The 21150-nt window shown below is 42.1% G+C and overlaps 1 protein-coding gene and 1 long non-coding RNA gene across 6 annotated transcripts in view; one reads left to right on the forward strand and one right to left on the reverse strand.

Annotated features, from left to right (window-relative positions):
• The window catches only part of LOC147031517 (tensin-3-like), a 132957-nt gene extending 129741 nt beyond the window's left edge, over positions 1-3216 (reverse strand). For all 4 annotated transcript variants that reach the window (XM_085864396.1, XM_085864386.1, XM_085864381.1 and 1 more), the window contains exon 1: positions 3029-3216. In XM_085864396.1, the coding sequence (XP_085720522.1) occupies positions 3029-3133 (105 nt within the window). In that variant the 5' untranslated portion in view covers positions 3134-3216. The remainder of the gene's footprint in view (positions 1-3028) is intronic.
• The window catches only part of LOC147031516 (uncharacterized), a 245143-nt gene that overhangs the window by 150032 nt on the left and 73961 nt on the right, over positions 1-21150 (forward strand). Inside the window, exon 3 of one of the 2 annotated variants that reach the window (XR_015053355.1) lies at positions 17896-17920. The exons of the other annotated variant lie outside the window; for it this stretch is intronic. This is a non-coding gene — a long non-coding RNA (uncharacterized LOC147031516). The remainder of the gene's footprint in view (positions 1-17895; positions 17921-21150) is intronic. 2 annotated transcript variants of the gene reach the window in all.

A 21150-nucleotide genomic window follows, 5' to 3' on the forward strand; every position in this document is an offset into this window, starting at 1 on the left:
GGAAAATCAAGGTGTGTTGTTATTTTTGAAAAGAAGGAAAGGAGGATGAATTCAGGTTCTTTCTTGGTGCTGTTTGTTTAAATCCAGTTTAAATCTAAAATAGGTGGATGTATAATTGTGAACATTCCCAACGATTTATTATTAGCATTCCTTAAGCACATCCACTGTTGTAAACCAAACAGAGAGTGCTGGTCAATCCCAAAACTGCCATTTGTTTCACTTTTCGAAGTGAAGGTTTATATGCCAACAACATTAGCCTATTTTTAGTAATGGGACAGTGTGCAGATAGATTAATTTGTGGCATCTGGAAAAACCTTGATCCTATGATGATGCTTCCATTGGAAACGTGATTTGAAAAACAATTGTCACGAAGTCCTGATTCTTGCAGCCTTTGCTATAAGTGATACAAATTATGGGAAACCTCCATCACGAAACAAGATATAACAGGTTACAGAAATACTTTCAGAAAAGAAAAGGGCATGAAGTTCATAATGTGGTTGTCATCACTCCATTCGCACGTGTAGATTGGCCTGTTTGGTGTTCTCATATCTGAGTTTGCAAGCCGAGCTCATAATTCTTGAGATTGCAAGTTCAAGTCTGGTCTAATGTGTTGATTTGTTCACTTTCCTCATGCCCTTGTAATTAATCATCGATGGAACAGTGCACTGACGACTTCTCGTGTGTTTGATCGACAATATCTCTCTCTCTCTCACACACACACACACACACACACACACACACACACACACACACACACACACACACACACACACACACACACACACACACACACACACACACACACACACACACACACACACACACACACACACACACCGGCAGTCTCTTGGCAAAGGTTAAAATCGTGGATGGGTCACCACTTTCTTCTTCTTCTTCTTCTTCTTCTTCTTCTTCTTCTTCTTCTTCTTCTTCTTCTTCTTCTTCTTCTTCTTCTTCTTCTTCTTCTTCTTCTTCTTCTTCTTTCGGCTGTTCCCGTTAGGGGTCGCCACAGCGGATCATCCGTATGATGTGCATAGTGATTTGGCACATGTTTTACGCCGGATGCCCTTCCTGATGCAACCCTGGTCGCCTCTTACGACACAGGGATATGATACACCTATTTTAACCGGGGTATACACCGGCCCAGTATACTGGTACTCATTTCGCCGACCTCGGAAGGATGACAGGCTGAGTCAACCCCCTGGTGTATTAATTCAGTGGCCCAACGGGGCTTGAACTCAGGACCTTTTGGATCCCAAGCCGCTGCCCTAACCACTGCGCGAACACCAGGCTATGGGTCACCACTCTGACATAAGACAATTGACCGAATGCGGCAGGGATTTGTAATTTGTTTGGGGTCATGACAATGACTTGACGACTCTCCACAAAGGTCAATATGGCATCTTTGACATCCACCAACAACCATTTCACGAAGATGGAGCCTCCTGCATAATGTCTTCCTGATGGAGGACGCACACAATGATGCCTCGGCCTGCCTGTGAAACACCAGCATGACAGTTTACAGCTCGGTAGAGATTCGAACCCGAGCTGGACAACTCAGAAGCGAGTGGTGCATACCTCAACGCTATCCAGCCAGACCGAGTCCCCCTAACCCTGCCTTCCATTCCACACAACTCCACCTACCTATTTCTCCACCCTCTCTCATAAGCCAATGACTGCATACGGTCGACTATTTCAAAAATCCTCATCACCCCATTGGACGAGGGCCACACTGCTTTTCAACTTTGGAGGGAATTTTTTACTGCTATGATTTTTCATTATGGTCTAATTAAATGCAAGCTCCTGTCATGATGGACAAAATATACAATGAGCTTCTTCAGGATGCAGTTGTAGAAATTAGTTTGATAATTCTCACAAAACCTAAAAGTAAGTTTCGTAACAAATCAAGTTATTGTTGTCATTTGGGCAGAATGTTGAAAAATATCTGAAACACCTTTTGACAGCAAACCCACATGGGGATTTTTTGTGTGACAAACTGGATGTGTTCACGGGCTGCGTTGCGATGAGAAAGTAAAAGAGTGACCGTTTTATTTTGTGGAGGAACTGGTTATCTTTACAATACGGGGAATCAAAACCGTGAACTTCCGTTCTGATATGGGAAGCACAGCTTTTAATAAATTCACAGTCACGGTTTTTCTATTTTTTGGAACACCTTCAAACTCACTGACCGAGTGATTTAGCAGAAAACCGCTGTGAGAAAACACAACGCTTTTACTGCTCCCAGGGTCCACAAGGAGGTCCTGAGCACCAGGCGAGCTCCATGACCAGGATCCCAGCTGTGACTGGGGTCCAGGGAAAGGTCCCTCGAGCTTGGTCCGAAAACCTCAAGCTTTGTCGATTGTACTTGACCTTGACCTTAAGTTCGCCTTATGGTCATACTCCAAGATCCAGTTGAGTCACCATTAACCACTGTGAGTCATGAACAACCAAAGCCAAATTCCTTCAATAAAACTCAACATTCTTATAATTAGCCAGCAAAAAAATGCAAAATACTTAATGCCTCAAGAAATAGGTAAATGCAAAATAAATAATTTTGGGGGGTTTTTTACTGAAGGCAAACAGAAACAATCATGCCAAGTGCAAAACTTTGCAATAAATGATAGGAACCACCATTTCACATCAGATATTGAAGAGGATCCAACATCTGCAGTTGGCAAAATGATTGGTAACCCTGGTGTTGGCTTAGTGGTTACGGTGGCTGGCTTGGGATCTTAGGGTCCTGAGTTTGAGTCCTGTCGGCTCCGGAAGTAATTCCAGGTGGAGTTGACTCAACCTGTCATCCTTCTGAGGTCGGTGAAATGAGTACCACTGCACTGGTATAGAGGCACAGCATCAGTGGCATAGTTGTGCCCCAACAAAATGATAGCTTCCTTGCAGCCAAGCTGCCAAATGCAAGAAGATAGAAGAACAACACAGTTGCTCTTTATTTATTTATTTGTAAGCCCAAAAAGGTCCATCGACTAAAAGTCTTCCGACGGTGCCACTTTGAAGTTTATAGTCGACTTACCTCAAGCCGCCTGGCTGGTAATGAAAGGTCCTTTCCGCAGCTCGGCTCCCCACTCTCATTGCATTGCCGGTTTCGCCAGCCCAGACGACTTGCATGACAACCCATGGCGATACGAACCGCCGGATTGCTCGGACGTCTCTGGTTGTCTGAAGTTACGTTGCTCTCCAAAATAACTTCAGAAGTAACAACGTCAGAGGAAAGTGCTCACAAGCTGCACAACAGAACGCCCCCCTCAGCCACCCCCCCCCCACCCTAACTTTGGCAACTGAGTTTTCCGAATTCCAACTTTAAGGAGAAGTTAGAAAAGGGGAAACGTTTAAAGAGAACATTTCTGTTCTATTATGGTTTATATCTTCTTCTTTTTTTTAAACTGTTGTTGTTCCCTTTCTGTCTACAGCTGCTGACGTTTAGACATCATCTAAGTCGAGGCAGATGGTCCTGTTTGCCAGATACAACACAGTGCCGATACGATCAGCCGAACAATTTCCTGCTCTCTCTCTCTCTCTCTCTCTCTGCCGCCCAAATACTCTCATTCTTGTTTCACCAAATCACATCAGGGGCTCAGAACAAGCCTGTGTAGTTTGGATGAAGTAGGAGTAAAACCGTTAGATAAAAAACATCAGTTTAAACCTTGAGCAGCGCAAGTTATGCTTTTTTGTCATTTTGTTTTTCGCTTACAAAGCACGGTCGAAAATTATTTCACGAAAACACAAGGTACTGGAAAGCAGACTGCAGCATACTGGAAAAATTATGGTTTAATTCATTTGACCTTCACAGTCTGTTTTATTTCTCAGATAAAACCAGGTCATGCAAAACCAGGTGTTTAGGTTTCAGTTGGGGATGGAGACATACGGCATGATTAAACGAAGGAAGAGACCATTTGTGAGATACAACTGAAGCTGACATTTGACCCTGTTACTTAGTCGAGCTGCACGGTTTGCTTGGTTCATGGTGGGCATTCAAAAATTTCTTGGAATGAAATTTAATAGTTCAATAAATGTCAACATATTGTTAGTTTCACAAGTATATATATATATATATATATATATATATATATATATATATATATATATATATATATATATATATATATATATATATATATATATATATATATATATATATATATATCGTAATTAAATATATATTCTTATCAATTATAAATCGACTTGCAGGAAAGCCTAAAGGTATGCATACTTGCTTTTGAGCTGTCTAGCCTGGGTTCGAATCTCGACTATGCTATAAACTCGCATCCTGATGTTTTGCATGGAGGACTCGGCATCAATGTGTGCACTGTCCATTGGAAGGCACTCCATCAAACTGGGAAAGAAGGCATTGGGGGTTGGCAAAAGTTCATATTGGCCAAGTAAGATCTTGCATGATGAAGGAAACGTCCTTTTGGAGAGACAGGGTGTGTGTGTGTGTGTGTGTGTGTGTGTGTGTGTGTGTGTGTGTGTGTGTGTGTGTGTGTGTGTGTGTGTGTGTGTGTGTGTGTGTGTGTGTGTGTGTGTGTGTGTGTGTGTGTGTGTGTGTGTGTGTGTGTGTGTGTGTGTGTGTGTGTGTGTGTGTGTGTGTGATTTTTCAGCATTGAGAGATATATTGCAAGTCATGGACCAGTTTCTGATTCTCTCAAGATCTACAGGGATTGAAGATGCTGCTGCCCACCAATCTGAAGGATGAGAAATGATATGACAGAGGGTGGAATCATCAGCAAAGAGATGAGCAGGGAATTAGGAAGACAATTGAATAAGATGAGGAATAAGACTGGGCCCAGGTCACTGCCTTGGGGCACTTCAGCCTTAAAAGGGAGAGGAGATGAGAGGATTCCATTGAGGACTACGTGCTGATTATGGGATTGGGGAAAGTTATTAATCCATGAGACGAGGTGGACTTGGATGCCATAAACAGGGTGTGGAAATCAAGGCAGGGTGCCAGACTGTAACAAATCCTCCAGATATGTCCAGAGACGTCTCATGTCTGAGATCTCATGATCTCATGTCTGAGATTCACTCTGATCTGATCTCATGATCACTCTGATATGATCATCTCATGATGATCTCACTTCACTCTGATCTCATGTCTGAGATTGAGGACTTCCATCCATCATTGGGAGAGTAGAAACAGAATGTCTGAGGTATAATGATCGGGTCTGAAAACAAACTGATGATCTGAGATCAGTCTGTTGGAGAAATGGAAGGATTTTATGTCAACTGCAAGGATAGAATCCATGACCTTGATGATGATTTGAAGTAGGCTGATAGGTCCACAGTTAAGGTGATCAGTTTTTGCACCTTTTTTATGGAATGCAATGATGTTGGCTGATCTCCAAGCAGATGCAGCAATGCCAACCCTCCCGATTTCATCGGGAGGCTTCCGAAAATTCACCCAAACTCCCGCCCTTACGATCACTATCCTTATCCTCCCGAAATTTTGATATTTTTGCACTGTTCACTAATCAGAATGTACTAGTATGAGAATTGAATGAAAAGCATCGTCTGCTACGTATAGCATGTGGTAACTCCATAACGTTCGCTGCTACCAAATTGTACGTAAAAAATTGCAAATTCAAATGAGGAGCAGCGAAACATTGGGTCTGGATCTCGCTTATGCGATCATGCACTGAGATTTAGTGCATGCGGTATGTGTGCAATACAGTGCATGCGGTATGTATGCACAGTGTATATGCATGCGATACGCTCACTGCATGCAGCTGGGCCCCGTGCCAGCCCGGCGGTCGCGACCACCGTGCGGTGTTTAATTTAACAGCCGCTAGAGTTCTACGAGTCGCGCTGCAGCTGTGGAACATCGACTTCGAAGTTACCGATGCTTCAAACCCTCGATGTTGATTACGGAATGGCAGAAAAGAAGCTTACGAAGACCAAGAAATGGTCTCAGAAGTACAAGACCGAATACAGTCTCCAATACCCGTGTATTCGAAAGTCTGAAAGAGGAATTCATCATGCGTATTGTACAGTATGCAGCGTTGATATTTCAGTTGAGCACGGAGGTCGCGATGATATTCGGAAGCACGTTGGAAGCAAACGGCACACAGACATTGCAAAGGAGAGATCTTCGAGCACGAGTACCGGTACACTTCTGAATTATTTCACCAAACAAGGGACAAGCGAGGAAGAGGATGTTACCCGAGCGGAACTTCTCTTTAGTGGATTTATTGTGGAACATAACTTGCCCATATCAGTCTCAGATCATGCTGGACCTCTATTTCAAAAGATGTTTCCAGATTCAAAAGTTGCTTCAAAGTATGGATGTGCAAGAACAAAAACTTGCAAGATGTGCAAGATGTGCAAGAACAAAAAAAAAAAAAAAAAAAAAAAAAAAACAAGAACAAAAAGCAAGAAAAAAAAAGAAAAAAAAAAAGAACAAAAAAAAAAAAAGAACACTGGTCAACAATTTTTTACTTTCTGAATGTTGTCTAGATTTCTACAAGTGAATTAGGGTATTCTGGCACTGCTGAATCAGGAAATGGCATCCGTTTCTCTCCATCAGGTCAGGTTTTTGTGCTAAGTTTATTTGAAAAAATCAGATCTTGTGACAAAATCAATTACATTTTTGTGGCATTATCAGCTGATTTTTGTCAACACATATCATCCTAAACATGTTTTTAAGAAAAAAAATGTTTTGCCAACAACATTTATTGATTACATGATAGAAACATCGATTACTGTCATCTGAATGGTGGGCATTGATAAAGGTAAGTACAAGTAAATTGCATGTTGCGTCACCACTGTTCAAACTTCAGGGCTTGAACTTCCGTTTCTTCGAACTCCTGGAATGTTCAGCGGCAGGGAGGTCTCTCTTCAGATTCCAACAGTAGTCAGCCATCATGACTGCGTCCCAGCGACCCTGATACCTGGTCTCCATCTCCTTCATGTCCTGATGGAATCTCTCCCCCTGCTCGTCACTCATTGAACCCAGGTTCTCAGGAAACCGGTTCATATGTGAAAATAGGTAGTGCATCTTGATGCTCATGTTGCAGCCCAGGTTTCTGAAAGCAGTCAGCATGTTGTTGACAAGTTCTGCGTAGTTTCTGGCCTTATTGTTGCCAAGAAAGTTCTTCACTACCAAAACAAATGTCTTCCACGCTTCCAGTTCCACTTCGTTCATTGAGTTTTTGAACTCTGGATCTCTGATGAGCTGACGGATCTGAGAACCATCAAAGATGCCAGCTTTCAACTTCTCCATGGTCAATCCTGGAAAAGCCTGGCACAAGTAAGTGAAGCAGTCACCATCTTTGTCCAGAGCCTTGGTGAACTGCTTGATTAAGCCGAGCTTGATGTGCAGCGGTGGGAAGAGTATTCTGTCTCTGTCCACCAGAGGGTCGTTGATGACGTTTCTTTCTTTGCATGGCACCAATTCCTCCCGCACAGGCCAGTCCTTCTTCGTGTAATGCTGAGCACGGTCCCTACTATCCCACATGCACAGAAAACATGGGTACTTGGTGAAGCCAGACTGTTGTCCCAACAAAAAGTTCACCATCTTCAGGTCAACACAAATAAACCACTTATGCTGATCATAACCAATTTTCTCCAGCACGTACTTCACCGCTTCATACTTCTCCTTCAGTGTAGTCGAGTGAGCGATGGGTACAGAGGCAAACTGGTTGCCGTTGTGTAGCAGAACACATTTCAGTGATCGCTTGCTGCTGTCAATGAACAGTCTCCAATCTTTGGGTTCGTACTGTGGCACTCCAAGCTTGAGCAGAAGCGCATGTCATAAATTGGCGCATGTAGGTATTGTACATTCTTCAGAGTTCGTTATTTCAAGAAATACAACTTTTTTGTATCACATTATTACAAAATCTGCCCCATTAACTTTAGTTTTGATCCACGAACTTTATGCTTTGCCTCACCAATTTTTGGAAGATTTTGAGGTTTTATGACTTCAAACTGATCCCTTTTCGACATAATCACCTAGAACTATCGTACCTGAATACTTCTTGTCATTAAAATAATTATTTCCAATCAAAACAATTATTTGACATGACATTTTAGCCGGACCAACTTCTTGTAAAATGCTCCACACATGCGTACATGTGAACAAATATGTAAAAAACGACATGTGGCCATATCTCAAAAACTTGACCTGATTGAACAAAACTAATGTGAGTTTTGGATTCAGCGCATCAGATTCGTCCTAAATCAGCTTAAAAATGCAGACAACAAATTTGTTGTTGACCAGTGTAATTGGTGAGTTGTCAAATGTTACTGCTTCATCTATTGCCGATATTGCTAGACTAGCTCCATTTAGCCTAGCTACAGACGGTAGCAATGACAGTGGTGAGGCCCAGCTATATCCTGTCCTGATTTCGTACTATGACAACAGTGCTGGGATTGTGAAGCAAGGTTTGCTAAGTTTGCCTGTGTGCAAACAAGATTCCACTGGAGAAAACATTTTCAAACTGCTTGATCATGAGTTCAGTGACAGGAAAATTCCGTGGGGAAATTGTGTTTCCTTTTGTGCTGATAATGCCTCTGTCATGGTGGGCAAGCACAAAGGAGTCGCTGCTTATATCCACAAACAAAATCCAGAGTGCTACATCATGGGATGCCCTTGCCATATGATGCACAATACGGCCAAGAAGGCGGCTCAGGCCTTCCCCATTGAATTAGATGACTTTCTCATCGATATTTACTACTACTTGGACAAAAGTAGTAAACGCGTCAAAGGAGTGAAAGCACTGCAAGAACTCTGTGATGCCCCGACACACAAGATTCTGAAGCATGTAGCAACAAGGTGGCTGTCCCTTGGTCAGTGCCTAGACAGGCTGATTGAACAGTGGGAGCCACTTCGCCTCTTCTTCAAAGAAGAAGTCCGAAGAAAAATGCAACCAACTGTAGCCAAGACTCTAACAACGAGCAAGAAGGACGGCACTGTATCTACTGCCAGTACTGGCACTGCAGGATCAAGCACTAGTGGAGCAGCATTCACCACTACCACTGCAGTATCTGCTGCGAAGAAGACAGCAGGGACAGCACCAAAACCAATGCTGAGAGCAGGTAGCATCACCGGCCCTTCATCACGTTCATCTACAAAGCAGATCCCTTCAGAGTCGAGAAAGACTGTGATAGTCCCATCTACAGGCAAAGAAGGACCCAAGTTAAGTTCTGCTTTTGCCAAATCACTTGACAGAAGCTCAGCAAAACCTTCGAATCAGAGGTCTTCTTCCTTGGCTGCACCTACCTCAAGCTCTCTCCTCAAACGTAAAATTGGATCTGGTACTACGAGTCTGACCTCTTCTGCTGGCAGTAAACGCAAGTGTGATCTCCCTGCGGCTAAGTGTACTACGAGTTCTACAACTAAAAGCGCATCTTCCTCAAACACTGTGCAGGAATCTAGAGAAAAACGTGTCAACAGGATGTTCTTGTCTCCACAAACAAAACTCTATTGTTTCTTCCTTCGATATGCTAACAAGCTTTTTGAGAAGGGGAATCTTCTGCTCCAAAGAGACGAACCCTGTATTCATCTCCTGATCTTGGTCTTCTGGTCTTCTGAATTGAATGGTCTTCTGAAAGATATCTTCGTACGGTTTTTGAAACCATCGGTGTCATCGGTTGCTCTGGTAAATGTACCCTTCTCTGACAGAAATCATCAGAAGAATGATGAGGACCTCATGATTGGGAACGATGCCAAACTGTATATAAGGGAACAAAGGAGTCTCAAGAAATCCACCTTCACTCTGAGTGAGTCAGACATCCAAGGTTTCTTCAGTGCAGTTCGCTCATATTATGTGAAAGCCTGCAATTACATCTTCAAAACCTGGCCGCTAGGTGATGAATTAGCCAAGCATGCTCAGGTGCTGGATGTTAAGCTACACCAAGAAGTGGGGTTTGACTGTGTGGAGTTTTTCATCAAGAAATTCCCCTGTCTGTTCAGTGGCGGTGATAGTGACATAGACAGTCTTGAGAGTGAATTCACTCACTACCAGGCAGACGCCTCCATAGCTACAATTGCTACTGAGACAGTGAGAGTGGATGAGCAGTGGCATCGGATTTCACAGCTCACAGATCCCTGCACTGGTGCCAAGAAGTATCCTAATTTGAGCAAAGTGATGAAGGGAATCTTGGTCATTCCTCATTCGAACGCATCATGTGAGCGGGCACTCAGTCTTGTACGGAAGAATCATACTGAATTTCGTCCCAATTTGAGTGTCAAAACCCTGGAAGCTCTCTTAATTGAAAAACTAGCTCATAGCACCCCTTGCTACCAGAGAGAATACAGCAAAGACATAATCAGAAGGGCTAAAAGAGCCACACAGCTGTCACTCAGCAAAGCTGCCATGGAAAAAGCAAGCAGCAGTAGTACCAGCCAGTAAGGTAAGAAAAATATTGCTTCTTTTGTGCTTTTTGTTAATCTTTGATTGTCCCCTAACTTACTAATATTAACATACATGTAACATTAAAAAGTGCACAATTTTCCCCTTTTTTTGTTCAAAAAGTGGGAATTCTTAACATGTTAAATGCTCCAAAATAGGGCTCAGAGGGCACTAGAGAGCGTCTAGAACCCCAGAGCTTCCAGGGCCCTAAGGCGGGCCATGGACCCCGGCGCAAGGGTCGAGCGCTCCGCGCTCGAGATGTGCGCTTGGCGCACATAATTTGGTGTCGGTTGAAAATCCTCCCTAATTCTGATTTCCAAAAGTTGGCATCTCTGCAGATGGAGGATGACCTCGGGAAAATGATAGGGGAAGCTAATAGACCTGTTGTTAAGAGGATCCGTTTTTAACTCGTGCATGTGAAGCAAAAAGTGGGGTTTAGCAATTGGTCCATGTTCGTCCATCTGTCTGTCATCACTGTATGATCATCACTTTATAATCGAGAAATAACTTATTGAAATTTAATGTTATATTTTGAACATGAATTGGAAGACAAGTCTTCAATTTTACATTAAGTACTTTTTATCAATACTTTGGCTCTGAATTCATCCCGAATGCACATGCGCAGAGAGTAGTAAGATACCATGCTTACTCTGCCTACCTGGCAGTAAAACAAAATCGAAAATCATACCAAACAGGAAACTTACTGTTTTTAAGGATGTCATGAAGGACACATACAAAAGACACGAAGAACTAACATAGCATGTTAGATAAGGTGACGTATTGTAGTGTCAACGGCTCAACTAATGTCGCGGCGCTCGTCACAGTGGGAGGTTAAAATCCCGCGATGTTCCAAACGGCCGATGGAGACGTTCCGAATTGATGGTGGACAATGCGCGCGCGGGTCATGAGGAGAAATACGAGAACCTATTCATCAATGATCTCTCTGACTCTCTGGAAAATCCTTTTTATCTCTTTGCTGATGACTCCACCTTCTGCTGTACCATCTGTCATCCTTCAGATTAGCAAGCAGCAGCTTCTTCATAATCTGCAGATCTGGATAAAATCACAAGCTGGTCCAACACATGGAACATATCTTTCAATCTGGACAAATCTCACGCTCTCACTATGTCTCTCCGAAAGGACCGTCTGGAACCCTCCCCCCCCGCCCCTGCCCCCCCATCTACTTTCTCAACAATCCTCTTGGAGAAGTCCCTTCACTCAAGCTTCTGGGTCTCACTATCTGCCATGATCTTTCCTGGAAAAGCCACATTCCCAAGCTGGCCTCCAAAGCCAGTCGCCGACGGGGCATCCTTCATCGTGCAAAGTCCTTCCTTGGCACACCTGAGCTCCTGATCACATACAAATCTTTCGTCCACAGCCTGATGGAATACTGCTCTCCCCTCTGCGCTGGTGCTCCTGCCTCTCACCTTTCTTGGCTTCATGCTGTGGAAACCAAAGCATTTAGGATCATTGGTATCTCCTACGATGAGGCTGACTCTTTGGGTCTCTCACTCTCTCACCACAGGTGGGTCGGTGGTCTTTCTGTCTTCTACCATATCCTCCCTGGCCTGCCCCCCCCCGTTCTGTCTGAGATGTGTTCTCCTCCGTATTTCTGCAGGGCGCTCAAGATCCGCCAACAACCCCCTTCTGATAAAACGACCAAAATCATGAATCGCCTTCGCTCACCTTCACTCTTTCATTCCTCTTTTTCCCCACCTTTGGAACAAACTCCCTCACTCTGTTCAATCCCCCTCTTCCCTCCAGGTCTTCAAAACAGCTGTTCACCACCATCTCAGATCACTCCCCATCCAAAACCACGACCTTTTCTTCCCCTATAACCCCCCCCCACCCTCTTTCGCAATCCCACCTCCTTTCAAATTTTCAGTTTTTTCCTTCCTGAGAGTTTGCGTCTGTATCCATTTTGTCCACTTCATGTCCTCCCCTTCATTATTTTCTCCCCACATCCTTTATTTGTCTAAGTTTCCTTCGATTATATCCTTCATCCCTGTTGTTGGTGTTCACACCCCCCCCCCCACCCCTTTCTTTCTCCTGTTCCCTCTTTCTGTTGCTTCCTGATCCTTTCAGGGTTCGACCTCTTTCGTGAGTTTTGACTTTGCGTACAAAAAAAAGTTAATAGGTAAATAGGGTTTGATATGCGGAATTCCGCTTGATGTCCAACCTTTCAAGAATGTACATATTCCGTAAATTGAGGGATGGGTATACTACCAATTATATTTTATTACGACGATGATTGCTTGACATTAGGGGATTCATAAATATTTAATTTGCTCTCACCGACTCACTTGCACAATGACCTTTTGATGTGCAGAAGTTACGAACCATGCAAGATTTCAACTAAAAATGATGATGACAAAAAAACCCAGGAATTTATCATATTTTGGAAAAAAATTTTTATCATAACAAAGCAAAAATATGCATGGAAAGAAGTGAGGCTTCCATCTTTAACTTTTATCTTCCACCTGTTATACACTAACCACCATCTTCAACCACAATGACTTTCAATCTCCACTTGCCAGTGAGCTCCATCCACACACTATCCCAAGTCATCCACCCTCAAGTTTCCATCTCCACACTTCAATTTCCACTTGAAGTCTGGTGTTGGCTTAACGGTTAGCATGATTGCCTTGGTCCCGAGTTCAATCCCCGTTGGCTGCTGAATTATCACCAGGTGGGGATGACTCAAGCTGCATAATGCAAGAAGAAGAACTACTTATCACTTCCCACCTTAAAATCACCATGATCCAACGATCATCATCCACCATCATCTTTGACCAGATAACTACAAAGCAAACATGATCACTTTCCCCCATCCCGCAACATCCATTGCCCTTCAATGACGACGAACAGGCACATTTTATATCCGTTTTCTAATTTTCAAAATCACAGTACTGCAATGGTTCATGGAATTGGAGCGGATTCTTTGTATTACTGAAGACACAGAAACGTAGAAAAGTTTACCAACAAAAGAACACTGTGTATGTCTAACTGAGCAATTGGCACATTCGAGGATTCAAAATGTATTGCTTTGTAATATCAGTGTGCCAGTACTTTATGTCGGGGTAACGAGGAAAAAAATGGCCGCCCCATCTGCTCCACACAAAACCAAAGTTGGAGTATCTTCTTTGAAAAGTCACTTTGGCTACATATAGAACCTACCTGATCTGTTAAGCTGATTGTCTCGGCAGGGATCACTTTTCAGTTGTTCAGACCATGGAAAAAGTAATAAAAAAATAAAACCCTAAAAACACAAGATCGGTCAAACCCGGTATTTCATCTTCTCGTTCATAATAATAATCATCATCTACAGACGGCGTATTTCCGAGCTGCCTCTCTCAATGGCAATGACTCTGGTACCATCCGACAAAGTTTTACTTGGTGCAGCATCCTTTGCTATCATAATTTTAAGAGCTTGAAAGGATTCCACAAAAAGTATGCAAAACTGCATTCCTTTTTAAAGGAAGAGGAAGGGATCAGAGGGGTGGGCAGGACTACGACTGTCAATCAACATGATGGGGGTGGGGCCGCTAGACACATTTGCCCTGAGACCAATCAGACATACATGGGTGTGGTTAACTGTGAAATATTTTCGCGAAGTCAGTGACAGCAACAACGCACGAATATTTCTATAAAGTACGTATTATTTAATATGTTAAATCGTCCATAAAGTATGTACAGGACCATTACAATGTTTGTAATGTTTGCAAACATTACATGACAATGACCACGTCAATAAGGTTTGTAAATCAATAACTACAACATTTGTAAATCAAGAGTAGAACATATATATATACATAAAATAAAAAAGTAAAGAAACAAGTCATAATAACATTTTTAAAAATGAAAATGGATGTAGGGATGTTACTCCAAAAATAATGTAAACAAAGTAGGGATGGCCACATAATAATAAATGGTGATGTGAAAACATCCCTACATCTTTCTTTGAATAATGGTTGTTCCTGGAAAAGCACTGTGTGTGTGTGTGTGTGTGTGTGTGTGTGTGTGTGTGTGTGTGTGTGTGTGTGTGTGTGTGTGTGTGTGTGTGTGTGTGTGTGTGTGTTTGTGTGTGTGTGTGTTCAATATAACCTGTCTTTTCTAGAGACAACCATTATTCACAGAGAGATGTAGGGATGGTTTCACATGATCATTTATTGTGACCATCCCTCCCTTGTTTACATACCTTTTGGAGGAACATCCCTACATCCTTTTGTATTTTTACCTCTGCTACCGAAGGTGAAGGAGGTTATGTTTTCACCCATTTCTGCCTGTTTGTGTATTTCTTATCATGCCAAAACGAAGTTTTTGCAAGATCTGTTACTTGGTAAGTTTTTTCACCTTTATATCACTCTGTAGAGCACAATTCTCATTGGAAACTCTTGTGGGTACACATATCGTAGTATTATTGCAATACCCTTCAGCACACATAAAGGTCAAGGTCAAAGGTCAAGGTCACTTTGCGGTAAATCCGGATCTGGATAGGAGAATTATTTAATTTGAAAGTGATTCTTCACCATTGAGAGATCGGGCCAAAAACGATATAGTTCTGTTTCGCATGATATTTCAAAAATCTATTGGGCCCAATATGTTCTCGTGGATCAGGCATTGCATGGTGGACGACGCACTCTACCGAGTGCCTTTCTAGTAAAAAATCTTTTATTACTTGAATTCGATCTGAATCACTCCAATGCAAAATAAACCTCCACAAATTAATGCAGGAACTTTTGTGTATCCAAATCATGAGTCATAACTGTACATTTTCAATGAGGACACATGATCAGCATCACATGGGACGCAGCTGGAAAAGATTACTCACAGCTCTGGAACTGTGTAGCAGAAATCATCAGCAAACCCATTTTTCCTGTACCTTACGAGGAAGTCTGATGTGTATGTGCACTGTGCTGGAGAATCGAAAACATCTTTCTGGAGGCACCAACAACGCATTTCGTGCAGTACAGCTTATTCTGATTCATCTTGGTGATTTTTCCTCTTAACACCATCAACTGTTCCACAAACTGCAGAGCAAAACAGGCAGCAAAGCATCAGCTTGACACATTAAAAGCATCACAAGAATTTCAAATGATCCTTGGAGTAAATGACCATGCTTGAGGAGTGATACGATCACTCAAATTCAGTAAATAATCTTTGATCCTCACTCATGTCAAAAACTGAAATGTGATGAAAATAAATGGAAAAATTCATTGTCATTATATTAGCTTTTGATCGAGGTGGTGGAGGTCCCATAACCTTATGGAGATCATCGGGGAACCACAATGACGTTTCTGTGAGCAAATAGACCTGGTGTTGTTGGAGGGTGGAGAATAAAAATGATGTAAACATGAAAAGGAAAATGCACAGATTTGCTCACAAGAGAAGATGGCTTGGGAATTTACCTTTTTAGCACAATGACCCAGTGTCATCAGTGACATGACGTGACAAACAGAAAGGGCACTAAGGCCCCCTGGGGAAACCCATATGGTTGATTTCAACCAGAAAATGCCAAACTATGGCAGTAAACTGTTAGAAAAAGGCACTAAAGGGACACAGACTCTTTCAAGGCTGAGACCCAAGTCTGTGCGGCCACACTGAGCAGTACAATGTGTGCCAAAAATAATAAAGGCTGTACCTTATCCAGTGAGGAATAACCTCTTTTTGATACAGAGCTCCACATGGAAGCAAAAAGCTGAAGAGGTTCCACCTGCCCTAAAAACAACACAAACTGAACTCCAGACGAGTACAACAGATATGTAAGATGTGAGCTGTTGTGTGGAGGAGGAGACCATCCTACATTGCAAAGTGTATTCCACACATAAGGCACATGGAAAAGGAAAAAGTTTTGAGGACCAAATTAAAACCGCAAAAGATTCACAGCACATCACCTCGGTTAGTGGTTAGAGTGGACACAGTTGCCAGAGTCTACACAGTTGACAGCTGTTGGCAGAGTTTGACAGTTTGAAGTTGTTCGGAGTCAGCGATATGAGAACAGAAAAACATCACAACTCAGTCCTTGAGATGTGATCATTAAAAAAAAAACATGTGGATACTTTAGGCACTGGGAGTACTCCATTACATCTTCTGAAACTGCAAAAGGAGATTACAACAAACACATGTGTGAAGACAAGGGTATGTGTGAAGTGTGCAGAAATTATAAAAAATATTTCAAGATAATTATGCTTTCGTAGGCACCAGTTTGACACAAAACCTGCTCGATACTTTATTGCGAGTGGAAGTGAATTAACCTTGGGAGCTGTTGGCTGGTAAAAACGATGACATTTTTTGGTGTGGAAATTTTGATTCCTTGATTATGTACAAGGAAGAGATCTCTCCAAGCAGTTAAAATATGATGCAGCCACCACCCCCATAACATGATGTTGCCACCACCCCTATAACATGATGCTGCCACCACCCATATAACATGATGCTGCCACCACTATTCTTGACAGTAGGGATGGCGTTGACTGGGTGATGTGCAGTGTTAGGCTCGCGCCAGACGTATCACTTTGAATCTCGACTAAAGAATTCAATTTTTGTCTCATTTGACCACAAAATTTTTCTCCACATGCCTGCAGTATCATCAAGATGCTTTTTCCTAAACTCCATACGAGCTTTTCCATTTTTTAAGAATGAACGGAATGAGAGGCAACACACAGGTCAGAGCAACAAGCCAAGAATGATAGCGATCCAGGGCTTGGTGTGGTCTGCACATTGTTTGTGGGGGATTTTTATGGGTGACTAGACGACCCGTGAACCCGTTGGGTTCCCGTTGTGACAGCGGTTGATAAAAAGTCATTTCAAAAAAAAAAAATAAAGATAGCTCCAGCGAACTATACCGCTGAGGTTGTTTGCATTGTTCAAATACTCCCGAAGTACTTGACTGAATCGGGAATTTATTTTTTAATATTTTTTTTCGTTGCCCGATTTGAACGAAACTTGATATTGCGCGTCAATGTGAAAAAAAAACGGAGAAAAGAAAGTCGAAGAAATTATTGTGCGTAATCTTCCAAACACAATTTTATTTATTAATGAACACGGAAGTATGAGATCAAAATGGCGATGGTTATTTTATGCCGTAAAATAAATCGTTCTTTGTCTATACTAAATGTTTGAGATTTTAAAATAAATCATTTCAAGAAAAAAAAACAAGATAGCGCCAGCGAACTATACTGCTGAGGTTGTTTGCATTGATCAAATACTCCCGGAGAGTACTTCACTGAATCGGGAATTGATTTTTAAAATAATTTTTTGTTGCCCGATTTGAATGAAATTTGATACTGCACACCGCAGGAGAATGGTGAACAAGGTGGCCCTAGAATTTTTGCACTATCATGTATTGTTTTTGGCTGTATTTCAGGAACATACATACATACATACATACATACATACATACATACAAGATGAGAGTTTTAGTAACATATATAATAGATGTGGTGAGCGATGTTATTGTATAATTAGTCTGGATGTAGCTGGTTGCTAATTACACCAATAGCTATGCTGATTGTTTCCATTCTTTAACTCACAGGACATGACGTCTTTCCCATCAACAGGTAAATTATGTTGAGTGTTTTTAAGTGTAATATCTCAGGTGGTGCTGTTTCTAGCAAGATGTTGATTTACACTAAGATGCGCTGAATGCAGCAATGCCAACCCTCCCGATTTCATCGGGAGGCTTCCGAAAATTCACCCAAACTCCCGCCCTTACGATCACTATCCTTATCCTCCCGAAATTTTGATATTTTTGCACTGTTCACTAATCAGAATGTACTGGTATGAGAATTGAATGAAAAGCATCGTCTGCTACGTATAGCATGTGGTAACTCCATAACGTTCGCTGCTACCAAATTGTACGTTAAAAATTGCAAATTCAAATGAGGAGCAGCGAAACATTGGGTCTGGATCTCGCTTATGCGATCATGCACTGAGATTTAGTGCATGCGGTATGTGTGCAATACAGTGCATGCGGTATGTATGCACAGTGTATATGCATGCGATACGCTCACTGCATGCAGCTGGGCCCCGTACCAGCCCGGCGGTCGCGACCACCGTGCGGTGTTTAACAGCCGCTAGAGTTCTACGAGTCGCGCTGCAGCTTTGGAACATCGACTTCGAAGTTACCGATGCTTCAAGCCCTCGATGTTGATTACGAAATGGCAGAAAAGAAGCTTACGAAGACCAAGAAATGGTCTCAGAAGTACAAGACCGAATACAGTCTCCAATACCCGTGTATTCGAAAGTCTGAAAGAGGAATTCATCATGCGTATTGTACAGTATGCAGCGTTGATATTTCAGTTGAGCACGGAGGTCGCGATGATATTCGGAAGCACGTTGGAAGCAAACGGCACACAGACATTGCAAAGGAGAGATCTTCGAGCACGAGTACCGGTACACTTCTGAATGATTTCACCAAACAAGGGACAAGCGAGGAAGAGGATGTTACCCGAGCGGAACTTCTCTTTAGTGGATTTATTGTGGAACATAACTTGCCCATATCAGTCTCAGATCATGCTGGACCTCAATTTCAAAAGATGTTTCCAGATTCAAAAGTTGCTTCAAAGTATGGATGTGCAAGAACAAAAACTTGCAAGATGTGCAAGATGTGCAAGAACAAAAAAAAAAAAATAAAAATAAAAAATAAAAAAAAAACAAGAACAAAAAGCAAGAAAAAAAAAATAAAAATAAAAAAAAATAAAAAAGAACAAGAACAAAGAAGAAAAAAAGAACACTGGTCAACAATTTTTTACTTTCTGAATGTTGTCTAGATTTCTACAAGTGAATTAGGGTATTCTGGCACTGCTGAATCAGGAAATGGCATCCGTTTCTCTCCATCAGGTCAGGTTTTTGTGCTAAGTTGATTTGAAAAAATCAGATCTTGTGACAAAATCAATTACATTTTTGTGGCATTATCAGCTGATTTTTGTCAACACATATCATCCTAAACATGTTTTTAAGAAAAAAAATGTTTTGCCAACAACATTTATTGATTACATGATAGAAACATCGATTACTGTCATCTGAATGGTGGGCATTGATAAAGGTAAGTACAAGTAAATTGCATGTTGCATCACCACTGTTCAAACTTCAGGGCTTGAACTTCCGTTTCTTCGAACTCCTGGAATGTTCAGCGGCAGGGAGGTCTCTCTTCAGATTCCAACAGTAGTCAGCCATCATGACTGCGTCCCAGCGACCCTGATACCTGGTCTCCATCTCCTTCATGTCCTGATGGAATCTCTCCCCCTGCTCGTCACTCATTGAACCCAGGTTCTCAGGAAACCGGTTCATATGTGAAAATAGGTAGTGCATCTTGATGCTCATGTTGCAGCCCAGGTTTCTGAAAGCAGTCAGCATGTTGTTGACAAGTTCTGCGTAGTTTCTGGCCTTATTGTTGCCAAGAAAGTTCTTCACTACCAAAACAAATGTCTTCCACGCTTCCAGTTCCACTTCATTCATTGAGTTTTTGAACTCTGGATTTCTGATGAGCTGACGGATCTGAGAACCATCAAAGATGCCAACTTTCAACTTCTCCATGGTCAATCCTGGAAAAGCCTGGCACAAGTAAGTGAAGCAGTCACCATCTTTGTCCAGAGCCTTGGTGAACTGCTTGATTAAGCCGAGCTTGATGTGCAGCGGTGGGAAGAGTATTCTGTCTCTGTCCACCAGAGGGTCGTTGATGACGTTCCTTTCTTTGCATGGCACCAATTCCTCCCGCACAGGCCAGTCCTTCTTCGTGTAATGCTGAGCACGGTCCCTACTATCCCACATGCACAGAAAACATGGGTACTTGGTGAAGCCAGACTGTTGTCCCAACAAAAAGTTCACCATCTTCAGGTCAACACAAATAAACCACTTATGCTGATCATAACCAATTTTCTCCAGCACGTACTTCACCGCTTCATACTTCTCCTTCAGTGTAGTCGAGTGAGCGATGGGTACAGAGGCAAACTGGTTGCCGTTGTGTAGCAGAACACATTTCATTGATCGCTTGCTGCTGTCAATGAACAGTCTCCAATCTTTGGGTTCGTACTGTGGCACTCCAAGCTTGAGCAGAAGCGCATGTCATAAATTGGCGCATGTAGGTATTGTACATTCTTCAGAGTTCGTTATTTCAAGAAATACAACTTTTTTGTATCACATTATTACAAAATCTGCCCCATTAACTTTAGTTTTGATCCACGAACTTTATGCTTTGCCTCACCAATTTTTGGAAGATTTTGAGGTTTTATGACTTCAAACTGATCCCTTTTCGACATAATCACCCAGAACTATCGTACCTGAATACTTCTTGTCATATTATTTCCAATCAAAACAATTATTTGACATGACATTTTACCCCCACCAACTTCTTCTAAAATGCTCCACACATGCGTACATGTGAACAAAAATGTAAAAACGACATGTGGCCATATCTCAAAAACTTGACCTGATTGAACAAAACTAATGTGAGTTTTGGATTCAGCGCATCAGATTCGTCCTAAATCAGCTTAAAAAATGCAGACAACAAATTTGTTGTTGACCAGTGTAATTGGTGAGTTGTCAAATGTTACTGCTTCATCTATTGCCGATATTGCTAGACTAGCTCCATTTAGCCTAGCTCCAGACGGTAGTAATGACAGTGGTGAGGCCCAGCTATATCCTGTCCTGATTTCGTACTATGACAACAGTGCTGGGATTGTGAAGCAAGGTTTGCTAAGTTTGCCTGCGTGCAAACAAGATTCCACTGGAGAAAACATTTTCAAACTGCTTGATCATGAGTTCAGTGACAGGAAAATTCCGTGGGGAA

This window comes from Eptatretus burgeri, chromosome 2 (assembly GCF_056783735.1).
Source record: "Eptatretus burgeri isolate ZD-2024b chromosome 2, Ebu_testis_v1, whole genome shotgun sequence".
NCBI classification, from domain to species: Eukaryota; Metazoa; Chordata; class Myxini; order Myxiniformes; family Myxinidae; genus Eptatretus; species Eptatretus burgeri.